This window comes from Andrographis paniculata, unplaced genomic scaffold (genome assembly GCF_009805555.1).
Source record: "Andrographis paniculata isolate CXL003 unplaced genomic scaffold, ASM980555v1 Contig36END, whole genome shotgun sequence".
NCBI classification, from domain to species: domain Eukaryota; kingdom Viridiplantae; phylum Streptophyta; class Magnoliopsida; order Lamiales; family Acanthaceae; genus Andrographis; species Andrographis paniculata.
Genome location: NW_026137569.1, coordinates 191307 through 215548, shown reverse-complemented (window position 1 = coordinate 215548; position 24242 = coordinate 191307). Strand labels below are relative to the sequence as shown.

Here is a 24242-nt window from a genome sequence, read left to right as displayed (position 1 = left end):
TGAAAAATGTATCGGGTTGCGCTTGTATTGTAGCATTCTCAAAAACTGGTTGAACCACACTAGTCAGTATATTTTCAAATCTGTTTCAGGGTCTCTTGAAAGAAAGGGGATTTTTTTTTGAAGTTTGAAAAGGAGAATTCCTTCAACTGGACTGGAGACAGCTTTCCAAACCCTATTGGCGGTTGGTTGGAAATGTTACCGTTAGAGACTTTTAATTGAACGTTCGTCTTTCTACTTGCCGTTATATATACATATATATATATATGTATGTATGTATTGTTCACAGGGAAGGGACGCCATTGAAGAAAGAGGGTTGATCGATCGTTGGTTGTTGATTTGTGGGAGATGGGGGCTGTAATAGTGTTATCTCTGCCGTTGATTCTGTTTGCTTTACTGCTGGGGGTGGGGTGCTACCTATGCGGACGAGCCAAGGGCAGGCGAGAAGCATATGCGAATGCCCAGGTATTCGGAGCCCCAGCTCCACCTCCGGGCAGCGTCGCAACCACCACCACCATTTCTTCTTATTCCGACAAAGCTTCTTCGCGTGTTTGATTTGCGATCTGATCTGCAATGGCTTTTGAAACTTTTTGAATGTGTCTGTGGGTGAGAGCTTGTAATTACATTACATACACATGTCGGATTGGATTTGAATTGTCCCTAGTAAATTATCCTAAATTTTAACCCTATCTAAATGCAGCCTGTCTGTCTGTCTGTGTTGATACTTGGTAGTGTGTGTATGGTACATACATAACATGATGGAAACACGAATCTTCCAACTCACTTTTCTTGGTTGGTTGGGTTGCGTCGTCTGAAAATGATGATATGATGATGATCCGATGCCCAAACCCCATCAAACCAATCGCAACCATCCAGCTCAGCCCAGAATAATACTCAATCCAACCTTATCCGCCTTCACAGCCACTAATCCCTTCTTTCCCCATATCCAACAAATCTCACCATCATCCCCCCCCCCCCGCCTCCTCCTCCTCCTCCATACTACCACTACCTGTGTTTTTGCAACTCTCATAATCAATCTCATCTCATCCCTCTGAACAACAACCACTGCAGCAGCAGCAGCAGCCGGTAATAATAACAATAGTCATAATAATGTCGCTCACCATCCCCACAAATCTCTCCAAATCCATCACAACCCCCAAATTGGCTTCTCAGTTTGCCACAAAACCCAGGGCCGCCACCGTTGTTTGCCAGGCTACTTCTCCCAACCAGTCTGCCGAGCAGTCTTCCACGAGTTCCCAGCTCAAGGCGCTTTCGGCGGCGCTTGCTTTGTCCTCCATCATCTTATCCGCTCCAGTCTTGCCTGCTTCCGCAGACATTGCAGGCCTGACCCCTTGCAAAGAATCCAAGCAGTTCCAGAAGCGGGAGAAGCAGGAGATCAAGAAGCTTCAGTCTTCCCTCAAGCTCTATGAGCCTGACAGTGCACCCGCTCTCGCCATTAACGCCACCATCGAGAAAACTAAGCGCAGGTAATTCCGACAACTCAACCAGCCTTAAATTGAGGTTGCGTTGGCTAATGGCTTGAATCTTGGGTGCTTGATTGATTGCTGCACAGGTTCGATAACTATGGGAAGCAGGGGCTGCTGTGTGGATCCGATGGGCTCCCTCACTTGATAGTGAGCGGTGATCAGAGGCACTGGGGTGAGTTCATCACCCCGGGTATCTTGTTCTTGTACATTGCTGGATGGATTGGGTGGGTTGGAAGAAGCTACCTGATTGCAATCAGGGGTGAGAAGAAGCCCGCGATGAAGGAGATCATCATCGATGTTCCACTGGCCAACAGTCTCGTCTGGAGAGGTTTCATCTGGCCTGTTGCTGCCTACAGAGAGTTGGTCACTGGAAACCTCATCGATCCCAACGTCTAATATTTCAATTCTTGTATCTGTCAATACCCCAAAGCTTTATCCTTCTCTGCATCTGTTATGCTTGCTTTTGCTTGATTCTGAATATCAAATGTATCGGAGAATTGCAACGACTCGACTTGGAGAAGAGAAACTGGCAATCAAAGCCAACACCTGAATTCTCATACAAAAAAATTGAAACACGTATAATATAATATACTAACTACATACAAGAAAATGAGTGCTGCTGAAGGAGCAGAAAAACTGAAAGAATTTAACATATTAGAATATTGTGGGCTGTCCCGTATACACCAAATTTCACTACATTCTACTGTCTTTGAGGCCAACCAGACTTGAGCAAGGTTCCACCAAATTCCAAGATTGCAGGCATTACCATTGGCACCTAGTCTTTTTATATCTTTACAGATGAAAATCATTCCATAAGTTGAGGCGTCGCAACCATGCCCTTGCCCCTGCCCCTGCCCCGGTGCTTATTGGAGAAATTAACAGGAGGCATCAAGTGTTTCGCGAGGCTAGAAAAGTGTATGTACGGTGCAATACAGGTCTACACTACACATTTGTCAAGCATACATACATACAGGAGGAACCAATCTCCACCTCATCGCAATATTCTGCAAACTTCTTGACTGACTGAGCCCCGATTACAACAAGAGAATTTGGGAGGGATCTCTCAATTTCACCTGCTCCAACAAGCACCGTGGAGGCTTGTGCATCACTCGATCAATCTTCAACAGTCATTGCATTGTCCTGGTTAGTTTGCACTTGGAAATGAAGATTGTATCAGAATAATTCAAGCTGCAGAGCTTCAGCAGCTCAGCTGCACGCTGTTTCAGCATGGGTCTGTAACCACTTTGGAGGACAAGGAGGAGCTTTGCTGCGAGGCCAGCGTCCACAGCTATCAACGAGCACTCCTCCGGGGAAACTTTGCACACAGACCATAAGATCGAAAGAGCATATTCAGTGCAGCTTTCAGAGATCCTCATTAACAGTTTGACTGCATTTGGGATTGCGTTGGGACAATCCTTTAAAGCTTGTCTTCCTTCGGGTTCAGAGGACAGCATATCCAGTATGAAAAGGGCTAACTCCACACATTCAGGATTCAATATGGGGATCAACTCTACCAACTGAGGCACTGCTCCAATGCTCACAATTAAACTCCGAACTTGCTTGTGCATGCTAATTAGCTTGAGAAGACCGAGACCTGGTAAATGTCCGTTAGGATGTCTCCTATCCCTCACCAACCTTAACAAAGCAACCAACAAGATATGGCTCGAGACAATTTCTGTGCGGAAATCTTTCCCTTCCATCAATGTCTGAATCAGCCTAATGCAATTCACCTTGGTTTCCAATGACCCTTCATTCAAAATATCGACGATGGAGGATACTTTGGCAGGTTGCATCAAATTTGTCCTTGATTCTGAACTTAGGATCAAATTCACAAGAATTGCTATTACTTCAGAGCCCACAGCATACGAAGTAAATGGACCGAGTAAAGATGAAAGAAGAGCCACCCCACCTTCATCAACAACAGCCTTCCTAGCTGTTGAATGATTTGTAACAAGTTGCTTCAGCTCCTTGAGTGTTTGGATTCTAGCCTGGCCCTTAACCTTTTTAAGGGTACCGAGAAGCTCCATTGCCACTCCTTGTGCATCCTCAGATCTCTTCTTCATTTGAACATACTTCTGCGAAAACCAAGTGTATATCAACTGGTACAGCGTGGTGTTTGGCGTAGTGGTGTCATCCCAAAGTTCTTGCATAGTGGTGGGACAAGTGTAGTGCCCCAGGCTAAACCATTTGAGAATATTGAACTTCTCATAGGTTTGGCCAGTGCAAAGGGTAACAGGATCCTGCATAGGTTCGAGAGAAATAGGACAAATGAACACCGAGGGAACTTCATGCAAATTTAGCTCTTCGATCATCTTCTTCAGATCCAACTTATCCCCAAATCCACCACCGTAGCCCCCATTCGACACCCCACCCAAGACTCCATCTTTGACTGCAGTATCTAGATCTAATATACGCCCATCTCCACCCCCTTCAAACCCGAGAATCCCCTCCTTCTTAGAAGGTCGAAACATAGGCATCTTGGCAACTCTCTCTCCTTGGTTAGATAGCAATCTGCTCGATTACCGAACAGCACCAACGCCAACACCCTGCACTGCAAATGTCTGTCTCTTCAGAATCTCCACACGCTTAGCCTTTCAAGAAAGCACATTGCATCCACACTCCCTCCACATGTGTGAAAAAGAAGGATAAAGGGAGAATGAAAACTTCCTCAAAGTATCTCGCTTTCATTGACATTAACAGCCAACATGCATTCTTTCAAAGGGTATAGTATATCTTTTAATTGTCCCCTCCTCCCCCTCTATTTCTCTCTCGCTTTTTTCACTTTATCCTATTTTTCTCTTTTTTATTTTTTTTCTGCGGTCAAAAGACTAATCAGCACCATCATTCAACACATCATAGAACATTCATAATCGACAATCTTTCCCAAAAACTAACCCTGCCTTTCTTCCCATTCAAGCCTCAAAAAGACTTGAATCATAAAATAGATGGGACAAGATGATTAACAAAAATCCCCACCAGACCGAGATCCGGAATGCAAAAAGAAAAAGACCCAAATTTGTGCAACACGAAACGGAATCAAAAATGAAAGAAATAACTGAGGCCCAGATCAGAAGAACCTGCCCAGAAGATAGATATTAGAGAAGCAGTGCAGTGCAGTGGGAGCAGAGATAGTTGGATGGAGAGCAGAGAGAGAGAAAGAGCATCTCATCTATCTCCTCACTTCACCAGACCTCTTCTGTTCTTTTCATTGCTTTGCTTTCGGGGCCAGACCACCAGACCCACCCACTTGCTGTCTCTGCTGCTAATGTAGCCTTGACTCCATCTCCATCTCCATCTCCATCTCCATAACCATAGGATTAATAAATGCTAATCTGGAGACAAAACAAATAAAAATTCCATATCTTGTCTCGATGTAGCCAAATTTTCGAATTTCAATATCTTTTACTCTACTATTAAGTATTGGTTGGAAATATCACAATTATTATAAATTAATAAATAAGTCATAAACAGTGGTGGGCTGGGCAGTAGGCAGGCAGGCAGCGAGCGCCGTGACAGCGGCCGCTCGGACTTTTCCCGTGTGCCTTTGACTGCTTTTTTTTTGTTTTTTTTTCTCCTTTTGTCTCCAATCACCTCTTGACACGTCTCTACTTGTTTATTTTTTAAATTGTAATTTATTAAAGCACCTAACTTCATTAATAAGGTTATATAAATATATGAGAGAGAGAGAGAGAGAGAGAGATTATTGATTTGTAAAGCACTATAAATAATTATGTTTACACAGTAATCGATTTATTCCTGTGGAAATGAATAGTATGCATATATAACTAGGACGATGAGATCATTTTCTTTGTTATTTTTATTTTGCGGTGGGCCCAAAGTGAGCCAGCGAGGCGTTTGACCGCGACAGTTGGTTGGACCGGCTTTTGCTTTGACTGACCCTGAACCCAATTACCTACTGCCAACTCAGCACCATGGGTATTTGTGAGGTGTACGTAATGCTGGTTTGTTTCATTATTAACTAATGCTTTTAGGATCTGTGCATTTATTGTCATTATTATTTGTTTAGATGAAATCATTATTATTAACTAGTGTGCACCATTAATTAATTGCGTATTTGGTGAATTATTACTTCATATTAAGGCTATTTATGCCTAAGAATCTGTGCTGATACCAGGCCAATCCCGACAAAAATAAAATGAAGGGGTATTCAAGTTTTCAAAATTTAAATTCTTAAAAATCGGAAGAGATTATTAATGGATGGAGAAGAGAAGAGAGGGCAGGCCCACTTTCATTCCCTTCTCTGAAATTAAATGCAAAATAATTAATATTGTTTGAATGGCCTCAAGGGTAGGGTATTGTGAATGTTGTAATGTGAAGGATTTGAATGCAAAAAAGCGTGTTTGAACGTGGTTGTCGTTGATTAATTAACAAGGTCAGGTCAGGTCAGGTCTCTCTTTGTACAACAGAAGAGAAGAGAAGCTAAGCTGCATGAGTAATTTATTTATGTGAAGAAAAAAACAGAGAGAGCAGTGGTTAGCGAGCTATGGGTACAAGCTGAGGGAGGATCTTAAGAAAGTGTAGCAGTATTTGTTGAGTTGAGTTGAGAGTTGAGAGTTGGGAGTTGAGCTGAGCTGATGATGACGACGACAATGACAATATGACAATGATGATCCGAAATCCAATCCAATCCAATCCCATGAGAGTCAGCAAAGACTCGACTCCACCAAACTAGTTTGACCATTAATAAGTAAATAAATACTAATACTAATACTAATATTCTTTTGGCAATACCACCAACCATTTCATTATTAACTTCATTCATACCTCATCATCTCTGGTTTCTCTGGCCAACCCATATCTGCTATCATTTCCATTTCCATTTTCACTCCATGATCACAACAATAATACTACCACACCACACTCAAAAGCCCACTCCTCCTCCCTCCCTGTCCTTTCCAAATTAAAATCTACTCTTATCATCATTATTGTTGCACAAGAGCTCACTGCTCCTTTGTTCCATTGCTTTCATTCTTCGTTGAACTGTCACCTTACCTTATTAAGTAATACTAGTAATAATAATAATACAATCAACTGATACTAATTTCGAATATCCACCACATTCCCTCTCCCTCCATATCTACATCCACATCTACGGACCTTAACTTGTATTTGTAGATTCCGAATCCGAATCAGCCGGATCACATACCCAACTTGACACTGAATCTGATGCTTGACTCTGGTGTCTGAAGCCCTGAGAAGTAGCATGTTGATGGGGAGGCGTGGGGCGGTCCTGCCCTTCACTGGCAAGCCGACCCAACATGTTCATAAGTGTAGGGGGGAATCTCCTTGATAAGGCAAAAAGCCCTGGCACCTGAAACAAGGTTGTAATTGAATTCCATCACCCGAAACATTTTAAGGTTGGCTACGCACAAGGGAAGGGATATCTAATTGTAGGCCTTACAATGCCGTTACCAAAGATTCCTGGAATGTCTGTCTGCACCCATATGGCTTTTCCGAGCAAGTATGTCACAAATAATACTACAAGGTAAAACGGATTCCTGCGCCGACCCCAAAAGTTTTACAGCATAGAAAACTATCTCATGTCCAGAAAAATCGACACAAGTTATGATATGTAGGCACACCTCAGAAGCAGCATGAACTCATTGAACCCAAGTACTGCCATTGCCACAATTGCCCAAGGTGGGGGCAGCCAATTGTTACCTCGCTTGTGCGCCTCCTGTACAATGACCAAAACAGTACATTGTAAGACAATAAAATGGTAAGAAATATAAACCAGTCCAAAAACAAATACTTGGGAACTTCTAGGTTGTCAAACCTGTGCAGAAACTGCTTGAGTGACATTATATTCGGTTTCTGCCATGAACTGTCTCCACAATGCTCTGCACTGAATCGGTGTGATCAATGTCTTTTCTGGAGGAACCTGTATAAGTTTCGATGATGAGGGACAAATAGGTATTAGTTAGGATAAAGCTTAACCAGGTTTGTTGATCAAGACCTCTCTCCATGTGCTTGAAGCAAGAGGATCTCCCGACACTCTAAAATCCCTGTCCCGAGAATGAACAGAGCCTGTGCCATCCATGAAGGCAGAAAAAAGCACACGTTCTACATTATCCTTTGTATCATCCAAACGTATGACAGCCAGCGTGGCCAAAAGCTTCATAGACTACAAACAAACAATTTGTAAGTAAGAAAGTCACTCTGGACATAGGTTGTCATTGCATCTACCCGTCAGAGTTACCTCAAGCCGTGCCTCCCTTGTAATTGCTCTAATGTCTTCCTTTCCTGTCCAAACCCTTGGCATGGAATCCTTGTCATGATTGAAGACAGAAGCAAATCTGACAGTTTTTGCTACATAAACAACAACCAGGATGGATTTAAACAAAAAAAGAACTCGAAGACAGATGTCAAGCCAACCTATCCTTCATGCGAATCAGAACCTTTCCAGCCTCGTCTCTTGACTTTTTCTCCACCAACTTTCTAGCATATTCCTTCAAATTCTGCACCAAATCGTCAATGGTTGCCTGGTCCAATTCAAAACCAGTCAGGGCAGAAAAGAAGGCTGATGCTGCCGCATCACTCTCGCGTTTAAGGAGACTTCTTATAGAAGCCCATGTGTCTGTCCCAGGAGCTTCAGAAAGGGACTCCAATGGTTCATTGAGCGCTGCAGAAACTTGCCTCTGCATAAAGAACCATTTCCAGTTGAGCACTATGTCCAAATCTTAATAAAACAACATAAGTGATAAAACCAAGACAAGAAAACCATGTCTGAGCAAGGGAAGAGAAATATTTACAACCAAGGGCACAAACCTCATACTCTGCTAGCAGCTGTGACAACCTCTCACTACGAACATGAGATGTATGAGCTTTAAGATTCCGAGAAAGTTTCTCCCGCACTTTAGAAACATCCCAATTAGCCTGCTGTATGGCAGCATCTGAAACAGGGGAAAACATGGAATGATGGGAGTATATAATATAATATATACAGGACAAAGTATTAAGCATGATAGGCAACATTCCAATCAGCATTCATGCAAGATGCAAGCCCTGAAATTAGTTGCAATTTCTACAGCATATAAAAGGAAATTATGTGATTCCAAAGGTGTGAAAAAATATACAGATGATGCATGCTCATATAACTTGTGTAGTTTCAATGTGCCACCTGCAAATTCATTGTCGAATTCAAGCATTGCATAATGCTGGCATGTGCGTGCTGAAGCAGCAAACTTTTCTCCTCTATCCAAACATCCTTCTAGTCGAGTCTTGAAATTGTTAAATGCATTTGAATGAAGATGCCCCAACATAGTTATGTAAGCTGGATAGACCATCTGAAGAATTTATACAGAGGACTCTAATTATTAAAGTCAATCCTCAACGAAGCAATGAAGGCACTAGTTTTCTTCATATGTTAGGGTTTATCATTATACTCATATGCACTATCAAGCAACAATCTTGAGAATGAACCAAAGCAATGTAAATAACATTTCCCTTGCCTGCAACGCCTTGGACTCCAAATACCGGCGCTTGGCATTTCTCACATTTTCTTCAAAATATTCAGATTCTGCATCATATCTGTGAAGTGTTGTAATCTATCCATCAATAAATGTTACTAAAATTTCTTAACAATGGTTATAAATTAGATTGCAGCGAAAAACGAGTATCTACACCAAACATTTTACTTTGACAATGATCAGTAGGTCCATCCGTATTAGAGCTAATACTAACATAATATCAATGATATCCATAACAAACCAGTCAAACAGAAAACTTGTGAGAGACTAACATACCCAAAATTAAGTAAATAGTCCTTTGGAATCATAAAAATGATAGTAACTGTAAATAGGTCTTCTGCAATATATCCATAGTGGAGCAACTAATCAATAGAAGACTCATTCCTTTTGGTATATGTTAGTATGTGGAATCGTGGATGGTAAGCATTCATAGTAAATCTGTCAATCGTTACGTAAGTATGCGAACATTGAGGCATAGATGAGCTCATGTACAAGAATGAACAGAAATAGTTAAATACACTTTGGCATACACATCAAATACATCGGGATCACAACTCAGAAATATAAAAACTAAAGAAAAAGCCTCTGAAAAGCTAAAAGCAATAGCATAGCCAGCTTACTCTGATAGATATGCCTTCAAGATGGAACTTATACTTTTTCCAAAACCGGAAACTGCCCCTGTTTGTATAGCTCGCTCCAGGGCTAACCAATTCTGTGTAATATTAGGATCTAATCACTAATGTTCAATGGCATAGTTTCACAACTGTAAAGTTCAAAGGAATCAAAAGACCTCATCAGATGCCAATCCATCAAACTTCTCATTGGCAATCTCTTCACATCGCACAGTAGCAACCATAACCTACATATACAATAGTGACATTATCTAAAATTTCAGACGATAACATCCACCTTCAAACTGGTTATGCATGTGTACCTTATGAGCAGGAAGGTCAAGATCCTTATTTTCTTTGATAACTTTCCATATTTGCTCTGCACTGAAAGAAAATCCTGAAGCAGGAACAACACCTTGTCGATCACCAGCAAGTCCCCCTGGAGATATAGAATTGAAAAATCGCTGCCTAAGCTGGGCCACCTGTAAGGTATACACTATTGAACCGCCCTTTGAGAACAGCTGAGGTTATTGCAGCTTAATAGAGTTACCTGTTCTTTAAATTGTTCTTCTTTCTCCTCATAACTGGACAAGGCAGTAACTTCCACCTATTTGTCCAAATGTGGAAAGCAAATAAGAATGAAACAAAAGAGAACTAGAATTATCTAAGAGAAACTGAGTTAGATATATTTCTTGCATTGAAAAATTCACTCAAAGGAGTGTCCTCGTGCTCCTGTGGCTTAGAGACTTTTTCCCATATCTGAAAAGGCAGTGAGAAACCCAGTTACACCTTGAGAACAGATAAAGCTTGAAGTAAAAGAATGTTTTGCCCCGTTCACCTTCTGAATATCCTCTCTCAAGATAGGTTCCAAGTATTCAAAAGGGGTCTACAGAAAAAATAAAGATTGATCACCTTTAACAATAAGATGAAAACATGCCATGAGTATGCAAGCACTTGCCTATCCCAGCATACCTTTGTTTTGTCACGTATAACAAAGAGAAGGGTTGTCTTACGCGGACTAAATAAGCGCATCATAACCTATCAAAGCATCAAACAGTGTCACAGAGAACAATAGATGTCATTCCCATCTTAAGTACAACGATACGCACCTGAAACACAACTTTCAGAAGAGGTCTGTTTGCAGCTTGCTCACGACCTATGTCATGGCACCATCTGCAACAGGATAAACAATTGATATTCAACAAACTACACAATACAATTGTTTGCAATTTCTGGTTTGTAAAATCAGTACAAGCTTTTGAGGGTTTAGAAGACTCTGCCTGCTGCCTAGAACAAAACTCTTTACACGTTCAAGATTGTTTTCAATTTAATAACTGGAAAACAGATGATTTATGCACATAACATTAACTTTTACAGCTTGTGTGTGTGTACATTCGTGTGTGTGAATGTAACACACACACACACACACATATATATATATGAATCAGTTTACTTGTGTGCGTATTTGGGTTTAAAACTTACATAACTATTATAATTCAAAGATGAATCAATTTGAAATATGGAAGCAGTAAAAAAAATTGAGGGGTAAAATACTTACAAACAAAGCTAACAAACATGGAGCTACAAGATGAAAAACTTACATGTTTATGAGGACAACATCAGCGACAGCTAAAGCAAATAGTGCACTTTGTTTTTCAAATGCCGTATCATCCTGAAGGCCACATTTTTAATTAACGAAAATGAGGAATCGTCTAGTACATGCCCTTACAGATGTAAAAGATAAACCTGAGTTAGCATAATCTATGTACTTTTAACTCTGCAAGCATCTTATCCACATACTCAGTATCATATTAACCAAGAAAGATGATGCAGATTTGCATTTACAAATGATAAATGTGATATCGGATGCAAGAAACATAAATGGATAAGTGTCACCCCTAGTAGGGCACAATCAAAACAGTGACAAATGTTTGTAGCCTACACATTTAGATAAATAAGTATATCAAAATTGCATTAGACATTGAGTGAAATTTTGTTAGACTGCCTCAGCAAGGAACAGAATAGTTACAACACTGAACTATCATAGGCTAAAGAAACTAAAGAAAAGAAATATACCTCACCCCTTTCTCGGCCATCGGTGCCCTCCAAGTCCATGACAATTGTAAAAGGCTCAATACCAACAGCCTTGGCTATCCATACACCTTTAGTGGTTTGATTCCTAGGAATCGAAAGGTAATATTTTTTAACAAAAAATTGATAGTCTCCAATTTATAATACTTAGCTTGAGACATTGATGTCTCCAAGACATATTTAACCAAAAAAAATAAAAGTAAAAACTGTAAGAGGCAGCTGATCCAACCTTCCGCTGTACGCATCCATCTCCCTGAAGTTCGTATAAAACAGATGATTTAACAAAGTACTTTTCCCTGAGAATTATTTCCATGAATTACTTTATAAAGAAGAGATTAAAATCGTAATCTGGGAAGCTAATAATAAATATCGAATGAAGGAGAATACTACACCAAGGTGAAACACTTTCGAAACAGTTCCAACTAATCAAGATTTCAATCTGAATACAAAAGAGTTACATTCAAAGCGGTATAATCCATTGAGAGCCAATATCCAGCTGAACATAAAAATGAATTCAGCACTACATTATAAAGATTCAACTAGATGACGGCATCCTCACCAGCCAATCAAGGTTACATAGTAAACAAGGGAAAAACCAATTCCCAACTCTCCAAAGTTACAATAGTTCAATAGACAGCAAACAACCAAAGCAAATGGCAAAAATACCGCTACTCTGAGGGCCCATGATGGCAACGACCGCGTAGGAGAGGCCACACTCATGAAGCTTTACGGAGTTGATGAAGTTTCGCAAGTCAGCCGCATTGAAATCCCCATCGCCGGAAATCAACTGCGTGGGGAAAGATTTGTCAGCCATCTCAGCCACCAGCACCACCCGAAAATATTGGTGAAATTTTTTAAATTCTACAGCAGTATTTTATTTCCCAAGCTGCAAGAACCGAACATATCCGGAAGAAGAGAAGAATATGGGCGTCCTAGATTCGCGCGATTGTCAAGTCTTGATTTTTTCAAATGACAATCTCAGTAAATTGTAATTACCAAGAAACCCTATACTAGAGCAGTTTCGGAGACAGACAGGGTTAGGAAATGGAAATTTAGAACCCATCGCCCACCACGCCGCTGTCTTAACCCAGTGATCGGTGACACCGACTATGATCGCCCACCTTTGCTAACAGGCGACACAGGACACAACTATGTTTTCAAGAAAATGATGACTCGCATTACGTCATCCATTGCTGGTGCAGATAATCTGAACCAAAAAAGGAAAAAGGGAAAGGAGAACAAGTAGCAATTATATTAAATTTGGGCTTTGGAGGTGTGGGCCGATCTGGAGGATACGTGAAACAGCAGGGAGAGGCTACAGTGTACAGACCTTCGTTCTAGACAAAACCCTGCATTTGGTTTCTGCTTGGGTCGCTCTTTATTATGTTATGTTGACACAGTGATCATTACAGTGGTCATTCGTATTCGTATAATGTTACAAATTACTACAATAATATGGGGGAGGAAATCAAGAATGCCACCAAGAATCCTGAGGGAAGGCAGATTAGCACATGTCATAAATGTGGTATTATTGATCTATATCAGATTAAATAAAATACACTGATACGACCGTAAAAACATGAATGAACAGAGAAGGGTCAAGGGTGCTGATAAAAAGATCACATAAATTTCAATTTGGGGGCATTGAGGACGTACTTAGGAAGTTGGCAGGCTAGAGTCCAAGAAGTAAGAACGATGGTGACGTGTCAAGGTCTGAGTGGGGCCCAAGGGTGGGTGTCCTTGATCGGTCAAAGTGCCAGAGACAGTCAAAGAAGGGTGTCCTACCTGGCAGAGCAGAGCATAAAGTGGAAAAAGTTGGATGACGTGGAATCCCTCGGCTTTAATTGCTCCTGATGAGAGTCCTGACTCACACACACACTCTCTCTCTATTAGCTGTGGCCACCCCACCCCACCCCGCCCCATTGGAGGATGGATGGTCTCTGATCAGATCTGACTACCATTTTCCAGTTTCCACACCCACACCCCCCTCTAAACTTGGTTTACTATGAGCTGCAGCCATGGGATTAGAGGAAGAAGCCAATGATTAGTGCACCATCGCCGGCTGCTGATCGAATCTATTGTGATCGGCCTCTTGGGAAAAGTGCAGTAGCAGTAGTAGGTGTGGTATAAACAACATGCAGAGAGAGATAGAGAGGAGAGAGAGAGAGCATGGGGGAACCATCAATTCACCTCGATCAACTGGTGTTGTCGTCCAATTTTTTGATTTTGATTGGAATGGATCTGTGAGTTGAATTTTTATAATTTTGTTGGACTGGACATGCGTCAGTGCAGTGCAGGCAGCATCTGCTGCTGCACAAAGCTTCTACAGCTTTCACGTGGTTTACTTTTGCATACAAGAGAGTTAATTTTTCTTTCAGGGTCAGCCACCTCGCTCCCTTAATTCACTTTCTCGCTATAATAATAATCATTCTCGTAAATTTTCAATGAGTTCAACACATTAGTGTATGTACAGACAGATATGCTTTAAGTAAAATAGAGTATTATGAAGAAAGTATAGAGAGGTTAGGTTATAGGGAGGGAGGGAGGGTGAGATGGACAGGAGAGTGAGACGTAGTATTCACCATCTGAACTTGCAAACCAAATCTACACAGCAACTTGAAAGGAACCCTTCATAAGAATGAATTTTACACAATTCGGGAGGCCCACCGGATGAAAGCAGAAGGGTTCTATTTTAGAATGATGTAAATCAAAATAGGCAGGAATGGAATGGAATGGATTTGATTTGATTATATCATTATCACTCATATTAACAGTGATCTTCATCTTAGCTTCATCAGTTGATCCCTCCCACCACGTAAGATTAGATTCGAATTTCCATACATACATACATGTATTTGCACTAGTCGGATTATTATTTAGTATTTACAGTACCGATGGACGAAATATAAAAAGATCCCTTTTTTCTCCTTCTCATCTTCCTCCTTCCTCCTAGGAAGTTCCTCCGACCCCTCTCTCTCTCTCTCTCTCTCTCTCTCGTTACTTTTCCACTTTTCAGTGATGACTCCACTGCTTCCAGCTGCTTTGTAGATTGCTCCTAGCTAAATAATCAGTCACCCAAGCTTCTCGCTGTCTCTGTCCCTGTCCCCGTCCCTGATCGAGGCTGCAGCATTGCATTGACTGCCATTATTTATTCATTTATTAATTAATTAATTTATCATATTCTTTCTTAATTCATTAATTGCAGCGCTGCATGGACCGGAGGAGTGAAGGGCCGAGGGAGAGGGAGAGGGATTACAGGAAGGGAAACTGGACCCTTCAAGAGACCATGGTTCTTATCGAAGCGAAGAAGATGGACGACCAGAGAAGGATGAAGAGGTTTGGGGACAGCAGCGAGAGGGGCAAGCCGGCCGAGCTGCGATGGAAATGGGTGGAGGACTACTGCTGGAGCAAGGGCTGTTTGAGAAGCCAAAATCAGTGCAACGACAAGTGGGATAATCTCATGAGGGATTTCAAGAAGGTGAGGGAGTACGAGAGGCGAGTAGCGGCCGAGACAGCAGCAGCAGGAGGAGACCCATCTCAATTAGCTCAAGACAAGTCCTACTGGAGGATTGACAAGACTGAGCGGAAAGACAACAGCCTGCCTTCCAATTTGCTGCCCCAGATATATGAAGCCCTGGTCGATGTAGTCGACCGGAAAGGCCACCTCGGCGCCGGCGCCGGGAGTTCCACTGCCAATGTGCCCGCCACTCTTGGTCTTGTTGATAACCCCATTCTTCTTCAGGGTTTAGGTCAGCAGCAACGTCCCATCGTTCAGCATTCTGCAACTCTGGCCTTGCCATTGCCATTGCCATTTCCACTGCCACCGCCCGCTCATCAGCTTCCTTCTTCGCAACCCTTACCTACAGTAGGCTCTCTCTCTCTCTCTCCCTCTATATGTAAATTCATTCTGTACGTATATTATTATTATTTATATACATACCTAATTATCAATCTTGAAAACCCTGATCAGTAAGTAGGAGTAGGAGGAGGTTCATGGTCGTGGGTCGTGTGAGGTGGATTATTGATTGGAACTTGTGAAGAAAAAATGGATGCTTGAGCTGATGAAATATAGAATGAATTAACGAGGAGGCATCATTAATTAATTAATTTAATTAATTAAGAAAGACACACTACCTGAATCTAACATGTGATGTATTCTAATTCAGGATAAAATAAATTAAGGTTAATCTGTTGTTACATAATAAATCAACAACTTTCACCCTGCTATTTTATTTTCTTAATTAATCCCTCTCTGGCTATTGTAATTACCAATCAATCTGTATCTATCTGTTGTTTAAATTCAATTCCTTCCCTTCAAATGCTGTCACGGTACCCACCCCACCCCACTGACGATGATATGTTTATATTTGTGATAGTCAGATTCGGAAACGAGAGAGCAAACGGACTCACCATCGAAGAGGAGAAAGAGAAGAGGAGGAGGCGGCGGAGTAAGCAGCAGCGGTGGCGACAGGGAGACGACGAGCGGGGGAGGGGGAGGGGGAGAGGCATTGGGAATAGGGTCTGCAATATCAAGAAGCGCATCAGTGATAGCGGAAGCGATCCAGTCAGGCGAGGAGCGACAAGAGAGAAGGCACAGAGAGCTGTTGAGGGTGCAGGAGAGAAGACTGCAGATCGAGGAGTCCAAGGCAGAGATCCATCGACAAGGCGTGAATGGGCTCGTGGACGCCATTAACAAACTGGCCAATTCCATCCTCGCCTTCGCCGGCAACAGAACCACGCATCAGTCGCCTCCAAAATAGTACCCGCCTCTCTGTCTGGTTTCCCTCTCAATTCATTGATCAATTAATTAATTAGTTTACTTACATATTAATTCAATCGCGTACGTATGTATGTCTGTATGTATATACACAACACACATCGAGGAATGACGATGGTGATGATCATCATTCATTCATATTCATGAGTAGTAGATAGATGGTGTGGGTGTAGGTGGGTGGTCAAGGGTCAACATTGAAACTGTGATAGGTGATGACGGTGATGATGATGATCAAGTATTGCAGATGAGTTCAGTTGGCATTTATACACGTTGATGTTATTATTGGTGTCAGTCAGTCGGTCAGTCAGTCGGTTTTGTTGTTTATCCATGGCATGGCCCCTTCTTTCTTCTTTCTTTCTTTCTTTCTTTCTTTCTCATTATATATCGACAAACCTTGCCCTGCCCTTCTTTCCTTTCCTCACACTCACACTCAAAGGAAGGAAGGAAGGAAGGAAGGTCGGTCGGTCAGTCAGTCCGTCGTCGGTCCTCACTGCTACCTGCTGCTGCTTCATTTACTCAGACTCAGACTCAGACTCAGTCACTCACCCCTCATCGCTTAATTCATTCTTGTGCTACACTTGAGCTGTGCCGAGTCGTCATCTTAGTATAACAACAAGTGGTGATCATAATGACGAATTGATAATAGTACTAATAAATATGGATCGGATCGGGTCGGGTCGGAGGGGAGGAGAGGAGAGTCATTTCATTTGATGTACTACTTCCTCTACCCTATCGTGATCATCATTTAGATATAATATAACATTATTATAGCAACGATTGACCGAATCGTAATTTCTTCTGCCCATGCGACGAGCTGTGATAGCTACTACAGTCACTTGTACAAGCATCCAAACTAGACTAGTTATAGTCAGGTCTGTCCAGTTGAAAAATATTATATTATATTATATTATTTTATAAAAGGTGATCAATCTCAAAATTATTTCATTCAAACTTTTTATCATATAAAATATTTAATTTTTTTTCAGAAAACTCCAAAATCTCCGGACATTTCGAGAATAGGCCTCAAAATTGATTGGGTGTAGTTTCTCATCAAGTATATATTTTTTTATATTATTTAAATAAAATCAAAATCAAAATTGGGTATCAATTGGTCGGTCGATGGTTTACAGCCACAAACCTTTTTCTTTATATTTACATTACCTTATTATTATTATTATACATTCTTCTCTCTTTTCTTTTCGTCGACTCAAACTCAATTAAAACTCCTCTCATCTATTTTCCTTTTTTTTTATTATCGTACCTACCAAAAGATTGCAACTTTTTGTTGCACCACCAAGTTCCTTGCTTGGTTTTTTCTTTAATGGCATCAAGCGGAAACAAGAACATCAACGCCAAGCTGGTTTGTACTTTCTGTGATGATTCCCATATAATTTTGATTGATTTGTTTTGTGTACTATAATGAGGTTTTTATGTTTTGTTCTTGCGATTGACTTGAGAATTTTTGTGTTGATTTTGGATTACATGTCGTCGCTGTTAGTTCTTAACAACTGGTTTCCCCCCTTCCCCCACCCCTTGATTTTAACAAGTGCGAGTTTAGATTTTTACAAATTTCTAGTGTTTGCATCGATAGTTGTAAGCTACTTCCATCTAGCGTTATTCTCAATGTCACGCCATGGCGTCTCCCTTCAGTGAGGCGCCAGTCGCCCACTCTCTATGACTATCGTCATAGCAAATAGGTTCTTCACAACTTATTAAACATATGTTTGATTCCCATTATAACAATTGATTCCTGTCTTTGTTATTGTTCCACTTTTGATATGTAAATCTCTATACTACATATATATATGTACTGTATATATTAATGTTTACGCTTTAGCATCATGCTTTGGTTATCTTTTGGCAGGTTCTCCTCGGAGATGTTGGGGCAGGAAAGTCTAGTTTAGTCTTGCGTTTTGTGAAGGGTCAATTTGTTGAATTTCAGGTGATCTTAATGCCATTTTTTGTTTACTAATGGTCACATCATATTAAAAAAATTTTATGGTCTGTGGTCAGTAAATAAAGCTTTATGTTATAGGAATCAACAATTGGGGCGGCCTTTTTTGCACAAACAGTTGCTGTGAATGATGCAACTGTAAAATTTGAGATATGGGATACAGCAGGACAGGAGAGATACCACAGCTTGGCTCCAATGTATTACAGAGGAGCAGCAGCAGCCATTGTTGTTTATGATATCACTAATCAAGTAAGTGCCAACTTCTTAGCAAATCATGTGAGCCAGCATCAATGTCTATGTTTCCAGTCCAATGGCTCATGTTGCTAACACCAGACCACAGCTGAGCATTGTTTTTGTAGAAGCTGGTTCTAGTTGCATAACATGTTATTTAATTGTGCATCTTAGCTCCATCTGCATTAGCTCATGAGTTATATAACTAGCTTTAAATAAGCTAGCTGCCTGGTCTATATTTACAGTATCAGTTTGTGCCACATCACTGTCTTCACCTTCATGGTGCAAATGGATGAGCTAGTAATTACATGTATTGATCGTGGGGGACATTCAGTTGATGCTTTTTATATTTAATTGCAATTTAATGATAGTTGTTTCTACTCTGTAGACTTCATTTGATCGTGCAAAAAAATGGGTTCAAGAGCTCCATTCACAAGGTAATTTGTTATTCTCTTCAATTTAGCCATTTTGTCTTCTTGGCATCATTTCAGATTTTGCATTGGTAGTTAAAGAGTGCATATTCCGTTTACTTGTGCTGATATAACTTCCTAATGAGTGTGATATTGAAATTCTTGATGCTATATTATTTGACATCATTAGCAGGGCCAATAATCTATTCTTGTCATACATGCATACCACACAAATACTTTCAGGAAAAAATTCACACTATGTTAGCAAATTCCTTCAAAGGATAATCAAAAATAAAAAATAAATAAAATCACTATGGGTGGTCAAAAGGCTTGGATTTGAACTTATAGTTACTATGAATTCTGAAATCTTTGTTGTTGTTTTTTCCATCAGGCAACACAAATATGATTGTGGCACTAGCTGGAAATAAATCTGATTTGTTGGATAGAAGAATGGTAACAACCGAGGCAAGTGATTCTCCTTTATTTTTTATTTTTTAGTCTTTCTTTTTCGGGCTTGAGCCTTTTGCAGCCCTTACCTTTGAGTTCGTAATAAGGTTTTAGATATTACTGCAGTGTTACCTATTAATGCAATTATTTTGGGCTTGTATCTGAATGCATGAATGTACAATCTGATGTTATAAAGCTGAATGTGGAGTTTAAAAACAAAAGTGTACATGTGTGTTTGTTTGAGGGTTTGGATTTTGAGTTTGGGATGTGAATAGTAAAAATTTGAATTGGAATAGTTATATGATATGATATAAATAGGTGTGATGTAATGTTTTAAATGTAAAATTGAAATAAAAAATAGGTGTTTTGATTTGATATTTTTTAGGAAAAATAATTAAATGAATAGTTGAAATATGGAGAAATCTCCTAAAAGAACACGCATCTTTAAATTAGCATATAAGGGTTTTTCGAGTTGATGGTATGCTATGTAGAATGAACTTATCATATGGCTTTGGATCTGCTGCATTCGTTTCTCTTCTGGTTGCCTCTGGATTTCTACCTTACCAAGTTTGTTACACGATTTTGAGTTGAATTTACTGCAGGAAGCACAAACTTATGCTCAGGACAATGGTCTTTTCTTTATGGAAACTTCTGCAAAAGCCTCAACAAATGTCAATGACTTATTTTATGAAATAGGTAAAGAGTATTTGCTCACAAATTATCTTTGATTGTTTCGGTTGTGCCTGGGAACTCAAATTTAGCATTAAGGTATAAGTTTTTCGCCTTTTTTTGGTTCTGCCTCTGCAGCAAAGAGATTGCCCCGCCTCCAACAGGCACCGAACCTATCAGGCATGGTCCTTGTGGATCGTGCTCAACCTGCAGCAGAGAGGGCAGCCACTACTTCTTGTTGCTCTTAAAGTTTATTGCGAAGTTGGTGAGAACATAGCAAGGCTAGGCAAAATCAATGTCCTTGCTGTCCATATCTTTGACGAATTTGCGCCTCTTTGTACAGGAGTTGGGATTAGCTTTTCATATGGGTAGGATAGTCGCTCTCAATGCTTTGATATGCTGGATTTTATTGATTGAATTGCGGTTGATGATGATTTTATACATTGAATCTTACACATATGGTGTGAAAGTCAGTGACACATAATTATATATCGAAGAGAATTTGTTATGAGAAAGTAGTTCCTTTTTTCAGAGAGAATACAAGTTACTCAAGACAATCGGATAAAGTTTAGCAGCACAGCCAAGGATGCTATCCGGTCTCATTTATATTTGTTTCTCAGTTCCCACCCTTTGATTCTGTTCTCCCTTCCTTGTACAAGTATTCCTCCATGAAAACCTCCCCTATGCACCAAAAAATCCTCGTGCATAAAATAGCATGGGCAGACACAACTTGATTGGAATGTGTCACATTAGCAACAAATGGTGACTTGTGGATGAAGCGGCCAGTAAGTATCATTTCGTTTTTGCCAAAGTCTTCATCAAGCCCTTGACAATCTTCCCAAACCACATCAAGTTCATGATGCCAAGAGCCACCGGAACAAAAAACACCAACAGAATACCAGCAGTGTGCATTTGCATCACCTGCAAGTTATTTGAACAGACTCTTATGAATCACTCTGATACCAATTAACTTCCATGGTGTTATGACACTTGTCGATTATATGGCTATGGAACCTACCTGAGCATGATGGAGATAGACATGGTAAAATGTGTAAAGAAACAAAATAATTCTCGCCACCTGCATTTTAGCAACAATGTTAACATGATCAAGATGGAAAATGGATATGGAGTCTAATGTAGGAATATTCCGGAAGCAGAAATACTTACCAACCAACTTGAAAATATCAAAACACCGTTGATTAGGTAGGCAGTGGATTTCTTCAATCCAGCTATATCGAGGAACCTGGATAGGTTGCAGTCAAGATGCATCAGATATGCTGTCTTCCCAGAGAAGCATTTTCTTGAACATGCTTACCATCTCATATTGACTGTTGGAGTTGTGACCTCAGATATTAAGACCATGAATGTGTAAAGCTGTCCCTCCCCGGTAAACATGGAATATGCTACAGCAGTTCCGGAAAGAGAGTGGTGAACAACCTGGTGTCCATAAGCAACATGATTGTCACCATCTGTGAAGTGATTTTGGATTGGAATAAGGGGATTCCATAAAGATTGCATTTTGAAGGTATGAAACCAATTAATTCTGTTTCTTCACACAAGCAATTTACTTACATATTCTAATCCGCCCAAAGAAGGATAATACCAGCAAATCATAGCGAGGTCTGAAATGAAGTATCCAACAGACATCTGCCAAAATTTGGATGGTCAAGTGGAAAAAGTTACTACACACAACTATATGTAGTTAAAAGGAAACTTTTAATAAACTTGCCCAACATTGAAAAGATAACTAGTGAATACTTGCCCCCATTACAAATGTCGACAAAGGAGAACTTCTGAGTGTAACTAGCCCGACAGAGTTGTCATCAGAGAAAAGTTCAGAGAAGAACACAAAGTACAGGGACAAGATAGAAATAAAAATGGCATGAAGAGTGGACATCCCACTGCAGAAGTTCATTAACAGAGATGTCAGCACATCTAAAATGTGGATGAAAAATGATTAATTACATAAAAAAAAAATTAAACATATGTAAAATGGCACAAGAAAGTGGTTCACCGATTATTCCACTCAATTCTTTGAATCTTTGTGAGGCCATTGTAAGACCTGAAGTAAAAGGTACTGATGAGCTGTGTCAAGTCGTAGGCCTGCAGAGGACAAAAGAGAGATTCACATTCGGTGGTGTCCATTAGGAAAACAGAGATGGTATATACAAAGTACTGATTTTGGAATCTTATCTAGATGCACTTTTGCTATTGTTTCAATGTCACTAAAGAAACCTTACATCTGATACTAAAAAAGAAATCTCAATGCCGTGTTGGTACTCAAGATAAAATATAAGTTTGGAGCTCTCAAACACCAATCAGGCAATCATCGACAAATTCAGGTCTTCTGAGGCAGCTAATGATGCCATTAACTTACCATTTTGCATGTCACTACGCCACCAACTACAGAAGCATATGGAATATAAGGATCTGATAGGACATAGTTTCTGACAAGCACCTCTGCCTTGTTCTGATAAGATTTTAGTGCGAGCTTTCTTATAGAATGTGCCATTGCTCCCATTCACAGGATCATATATCTAGAGCATACTATTCTCAGCCTTCACCTGTTAACGAATTCACGCACTCAGTAATAGACATGGTTTTGCTTTAAATATAAAAAAAAAAAAAAAAAAAAAAAAAAAAAAAAAAAAAATGTGGTTGTTTCCATTGCAGCAATAACAAAAAAAAAAAAAGAAAAATTAAGATGCACAATGATGGAGTCCCTATAACTTTTGGTATGTTAATCTTTCACTGTAATGCCTTTTCCATACTACACAGAATCATTCTGGAGAAATATAACATTCAGCCTACACTAGGTGGACCACAAAATTTAATCGGACTGATCAGGCAATGTATTGAAGCTGAGGAAAGAAAGTACAATTAAATCTGAACACATTTAATGCATTTTTGCCTGAGATCATCAGGAACAGGGGCGACAAAATTGTTCCCATGGCATAATGAACTAAAATAACCAGTATTTGAGCAGTAAAGAAACTTGTTAATGCCACGATACAGTAAACGCAATACTCGACTCCACATAGGTAAGACTGCATTTAAGTTAGTTAAAAATTAGGAACAAAATCTAAAGTGGAGATCATCGCAACAATGCAACTGGTGAAGAAAATAAGCAAGGAACAGCTGCGCACAATCAGCACCTATAAATCACTTGTCAACCCAACAAAGAAATCATGCAAATCTCGGAAATTACACCAGGAGATCATCGCAGCGCTCAACCCAAAACCCACTAGTTGGAGAAGAGCTGCAGACTCGTAACTAACCCGCAAGATCAAAACCGCCAAGAATCCCAGAAATAAATGTGATTCTTCATTTCTATTTCTAGCAGTAGATGATGAATCAGAAAAACCACCCAGGACAACTCATTTAAATCAAACAATACGACTAAGAATCACATTCTCGGCGTGACAGCGCGAAAGACGGGACCTTGTTTAATGTTTATCTCCCCAGGTGGATTTGGGAGATTAGTAAAAACGCAAGAAAAAGGTGAGCTCAATGAATATCAGCGGGGGAGAGTCCAAAGACCCGTGGAGCAACAGCGAGAAACAAGAGCTGAATCGGGAAAAGGAAATCAAGAAATCAAGAAAATGAGGTGCGAAGATAATTTGTTTCTGGTCATTAATCCAGCTCGAGAGGTGGCCTCCGGTCGGTGTGGATGGATTGTTCAACGCGTTGGAATCTAATTGGCTGTTATGACATATGACAACCTCACCTCTCCCTGTAAACATGTTCCCATATTTGATACTCATATATGAAATTATTTCCATGTTGGCCCACTATGGACTTAGGTTATTATTATTACATATCTATCGAACGAACAACGAGCCCACTTGGATTTGAATTTGATCTAAAAGATGAAGAAAATCCTAAGCTCGAGGCTGGTTCGTGCTTCTGTACAATGCCCACTTTGCTTGGGCGTGAAGTGGAAGCAAGATTCATTGGAGAATTGGTTGAAGTATCCTCATCAAACACACACACACCATCTCACAACCAACTATACCTTTCCATTTCCATAAAGATCAAACAAGAAACTTCAAAGCTGTGATTTTTATTTAACCACAAC

General features: G+C 40.3%; 7 protein-coding genes across 18 annotated transcripts; 4 read left to right on the top strand and 3 right to left on the bottom strand.

The window, feature by feature from the left end:
• Nucleotides 1-16: 16 nt before the first annotated feature.
• LOC127249949 (uncharacterized) lies at nt 17-1111 on the top strand. Its single transcript, XM_051273048.1, has 2 exons — nt 17-181; nt 287-1111. The coding sequence occupies exon 2, from the start codon at nt 346-348 to the stop codon at nt 550-552; it is 207 nt and encodes a 68-aa protein (XP_051129005.1). The 5' UTR covers nt 17-181; nt 287-345; the 3' UTR covers nt 553-1111.
• Nucleotides 1108-1990, top strand: LOC127249943 (photosystem I reaction center subunit III, chloroplastic). The gene is made up of 2 exons (XM_051273041.1): nt 1108-1484; nt 1571-1990. Exons 1-2 carry the CDS (start codon nt 1108-1110, stop codon nt 1878-1880), a joined length of 687 nt encoding a protein of 228 aa, XP_051128998.1. The 3' UTR covers nt 1881-1990.
• Nucleotides 1946-4886, bottom strand: LOC127249933 (U-box domain-containing protein 30-like). The gene has a single exon (XM_051273023.1). It carries the CDS (start codon nt 3959-3961, stop codon nt 2612-2614), a length of 1350 nt encoding a protein of 449 aa, XP_051128980.1. The 5' UTR covers nt 3962-4886; the 3' UTR covers nt 1946-2611.
• A 1059-nt stretch (nt 4887-5945) lies between these two features.
• LOC127249923 (protein ROOT HAIR DEFECTIVE 3 homolog 2-like) lies at nt 5946-12964 on the bottom strand. 6 transcript variants are annotated; one of them, XM_051273000.1, is made up of 23 exons: nt 12542-12957; nt 12343-12463; nt 11906-11972; nt 11662-11764; nt 11187-11257; nt 10695-10758; nt 10558-10623; nt 10424-10471; nt 10282-10344; nt 10136-10192; nt 9909-10067; nt 9765-9833; nt 9595-9686; nt 8957-9035; nt 8626-8791; nt 8274-8398; nt 7881-8143; nt 7705-7801; nt 7462-7629; nt 7282-7386; nt 7088-7182; nt 6907-7003; nt 5946-6816 (listed from the first exon to the last, which is right to left on the bottom strand). In XM_051273000.1, the coding sequence occupies exons 2-23, from the start codon at nt 12359-12361 to the stop codon at nt 6604-6606; spliced, it is 2286 nt and encodes a 761-aa protein (XP_051128957.1). In that variant the 5' UTR covers nt 12362-12463; nt 12542-12957; the 3' UTR covers nt 5946-6603. The 6 variants fall into 6 exon arrangements, with proteins under 6 accessions (XP_051128957.1, XP_051128958.1, XP_051128956.1 ...); XM_051273001.1 differs by having other exon boundaries at nt 12673-12957; XM_051272999.1 differs by having other exon boundaries at nt 12343-12958.
• A 634-nt stretch (nt 12965-13598) lies between these two features.
• On the top strand, nt 13599-16724 carry LOC127249936 (uncharacterized). The gene is made up of 3 exons (XM_051273029.1): nt 13599-13919; nt 14882-15541; nt 16053-16724. The coding sequence occupies exons 1-3, from the start codon at nt 13812-13814 to the stop codon at nt 16434-16436; spliced, it is 1152 nt and encodes a 383-aa protein (XP_051128986.1). The 5' UTR covers nt 13599-13811; the 3' UTR covers nt 16437-16724.
• Nucleotides 16725-17629: 905 nt separating this feature from the next.
• LOC127249944 (ras-related protein RABF2b-like) lies at nt 17630-20621 on the top strand. Of its 3 annotated transcripts, XM_051273044.1 has the most exons (8): nt 17630-17813; nt 18318-18395; nt 18489-18656; nt 19027-19075; nt 19440-19513; nt 20098-20191; nt 20303-20429; nt 20508-20621. In XM_051273044.1, exons 1-7 carry the CDS (start codon nt 17775-17777, stop codon nt 20410-20412), a joined length of 612 nt encoding a protein of 203 aa, XP_051129001.1. In that variant the 5' UTR covers nt 17630-17774; the 3' UTR covers nt 20413-20429; nt 20508-20621. The 3 variants fall into 3 exon arrangements, with proteins under 3 accessions (XP_051129001.1, XP_051129000.1, XP_051128999.1); XM_051273043.1 differs by having other exon boundaries at nt 19440-19517; nt 20102-20191; nt 20303-20621; XM_051273042.1 differs by having other exon boundaries at nt 17631-17813; nt 20303-20621.
• Nucleotides 20622-20701: 80 nt separating this feature from the next.
• On the bottom strand, nt 20702-23912 carry LOC127249942 (uncharacterized). 5 transcript variants are annotated; one of them, XM_051273039.1, is made up of 9 exons: nt 23320-23912; nt 22623-22728; nt 22179-22267; nt 21927-22065; nt 21737-21811; nt 21480-21601; nt 21332-21407; nt 21183-21242; nt 20702-21085 (listed from the first exon to the last, which is right to left on the bottom strand). In XM_051273039.1, the coding sequence occupies exons 2-9, from the start codon at nt 22683-22685 to the stop codon at nt 20957-20959; spliced, it is 753 nt and encodes a 250-aa protein (XP_051128996.1). In that variant the 5' UTR covers nt 22686-22728; nt 23320-23912; the 3' UTR covers nt 20702-20956. The 5 variants fall into 5 exon arrangements, with proteins under 5 accessions (XP_051128996.1, XP_051128997.1, XP_051128993.1 ...); XM_051273040.1 differs by having other exon boundaries at nt 23606-23912; XM_051273036.1 differs by having other exon boundaries at nt 22542-22728; nt 23320-23910.
• Nucleotides 23913-24242: the final 330 nt, after the last annotated feature.

Excerpts from the sequence above, each read along its gene's own strand:
- LOC127249949 (XM_051273048.1), top strand. The coding sequence starts at position 346 with ATGGGGGCTGTAATAGTGTTATCTCTGCCGTTGATTCTGTTTGCTTTA.
- LOC127249943 (XM_051273041.1), top strand. The coding sequence starts at position 1,108 with ATGTCGCTCACCATCCCCACAAATCTCTCCAAATCCATCACAACCCCC. Across the intron at positions 1,485-1,570 it reads ATCGAGAAAACTAAGCGCAG|GTTCGATAACTATGGGAAGC; the intron begins GTAATTCCGACA and ends ATTGCTGCACAG.
- LOC127249933 (XM_051273023.1), bottom strand. The coding sequence starts at position 3,961 with ATGCCTATGTTTCGACCTTCTAAGAAGGAGGGGATTCTCGGGTTTGAA.
- LOC127249923 (XM_051272999.1), bottom strand. The coding sequence starts at position 12,490 with ATGGCTGACAAATCTTTCCCCACGCAGTTGATTTCCGGCGATGGGGAT. Across the intron at positions 10,624-10,694 it reads TTCTGAAAGTTGTGTTTCAG|GTTATGATGCGCTTATTTAG; the intron begins GTGCGTATCGTT and ends ATGCTTTGATAG. Across the intron at positions 8,399-8,625 it reads ATTCGACAATGAATTTGCAG|ATGCTGCCATACAGCAGGCT; the intron begins GTGGCACATTGA and ends CCCCTGTTTCAG.
- LOC127249936 (XM_051273029.1), top strand. The coding sequence starts at position 13,812 with ATGCAGAGAGAGATAGAGAGGAGAGAGAGAGAGCATGGGGGAACCATC. Across the intron at positions 13,920-14,881 it reads ATTTTGATTGGAATGGATCT|CGCTGCATGGACCGGAGGAG; the intron begins GTGAGTTGAATT and ends CATTAATTGCAG. Across the intron at positions 15,542-16,052 it reads CTTCGCAACCCTTACCTACA|TCAGATTCGGAAACGAGAGA; the intron begins GTAGGCTCTCTC and ends TATTTGTGATAG.
- LOC127249944 (XM_051273044.1), top strand. The coding sequence starts at position 17,775 with ATGGCATCAAGCGGAAACAAGAACATCAACGCCAAGCTG. Across the intron at positions 18,396-18,488 it reads GTCAATTTGTTGAATTTCAG|GAATCAACAATTGGGGCGGC; the intron begins GTGATCTTAATG and ends TTTATGTTATAG. Across the intron at positions 20,192-20,302 it reads TGACTTATTTTATGAAATAG|CAAAGAGATTGCCCCGCCTC; the intron begins GTAAAGAGTATT and ends CTGCCTCTGCAG.
- LOC127249942 (XM_051273036.1), bottom strand. The coding sequence starts at position 22,685 with ATGGGAGCAATGGCACATTCTATAAGAAAGCTCGCACTAAAATCTTAT. Across the intron at positions 21,243-21,331 it reads TGATATTTTCAAGTTGGTTG|GTGGCGAGAATTATTTTGTT; the intron begins GTAAGTATTTCT and ends GCTAAAATGCAG. Across the intron at positions 21,086-21,182 it reads TCTATCTCCATCATGCTCAG|GTGATGCAAATGCACACTGC; the intron begins GTAGGTTCCATA and ends AATAACTTGCAG.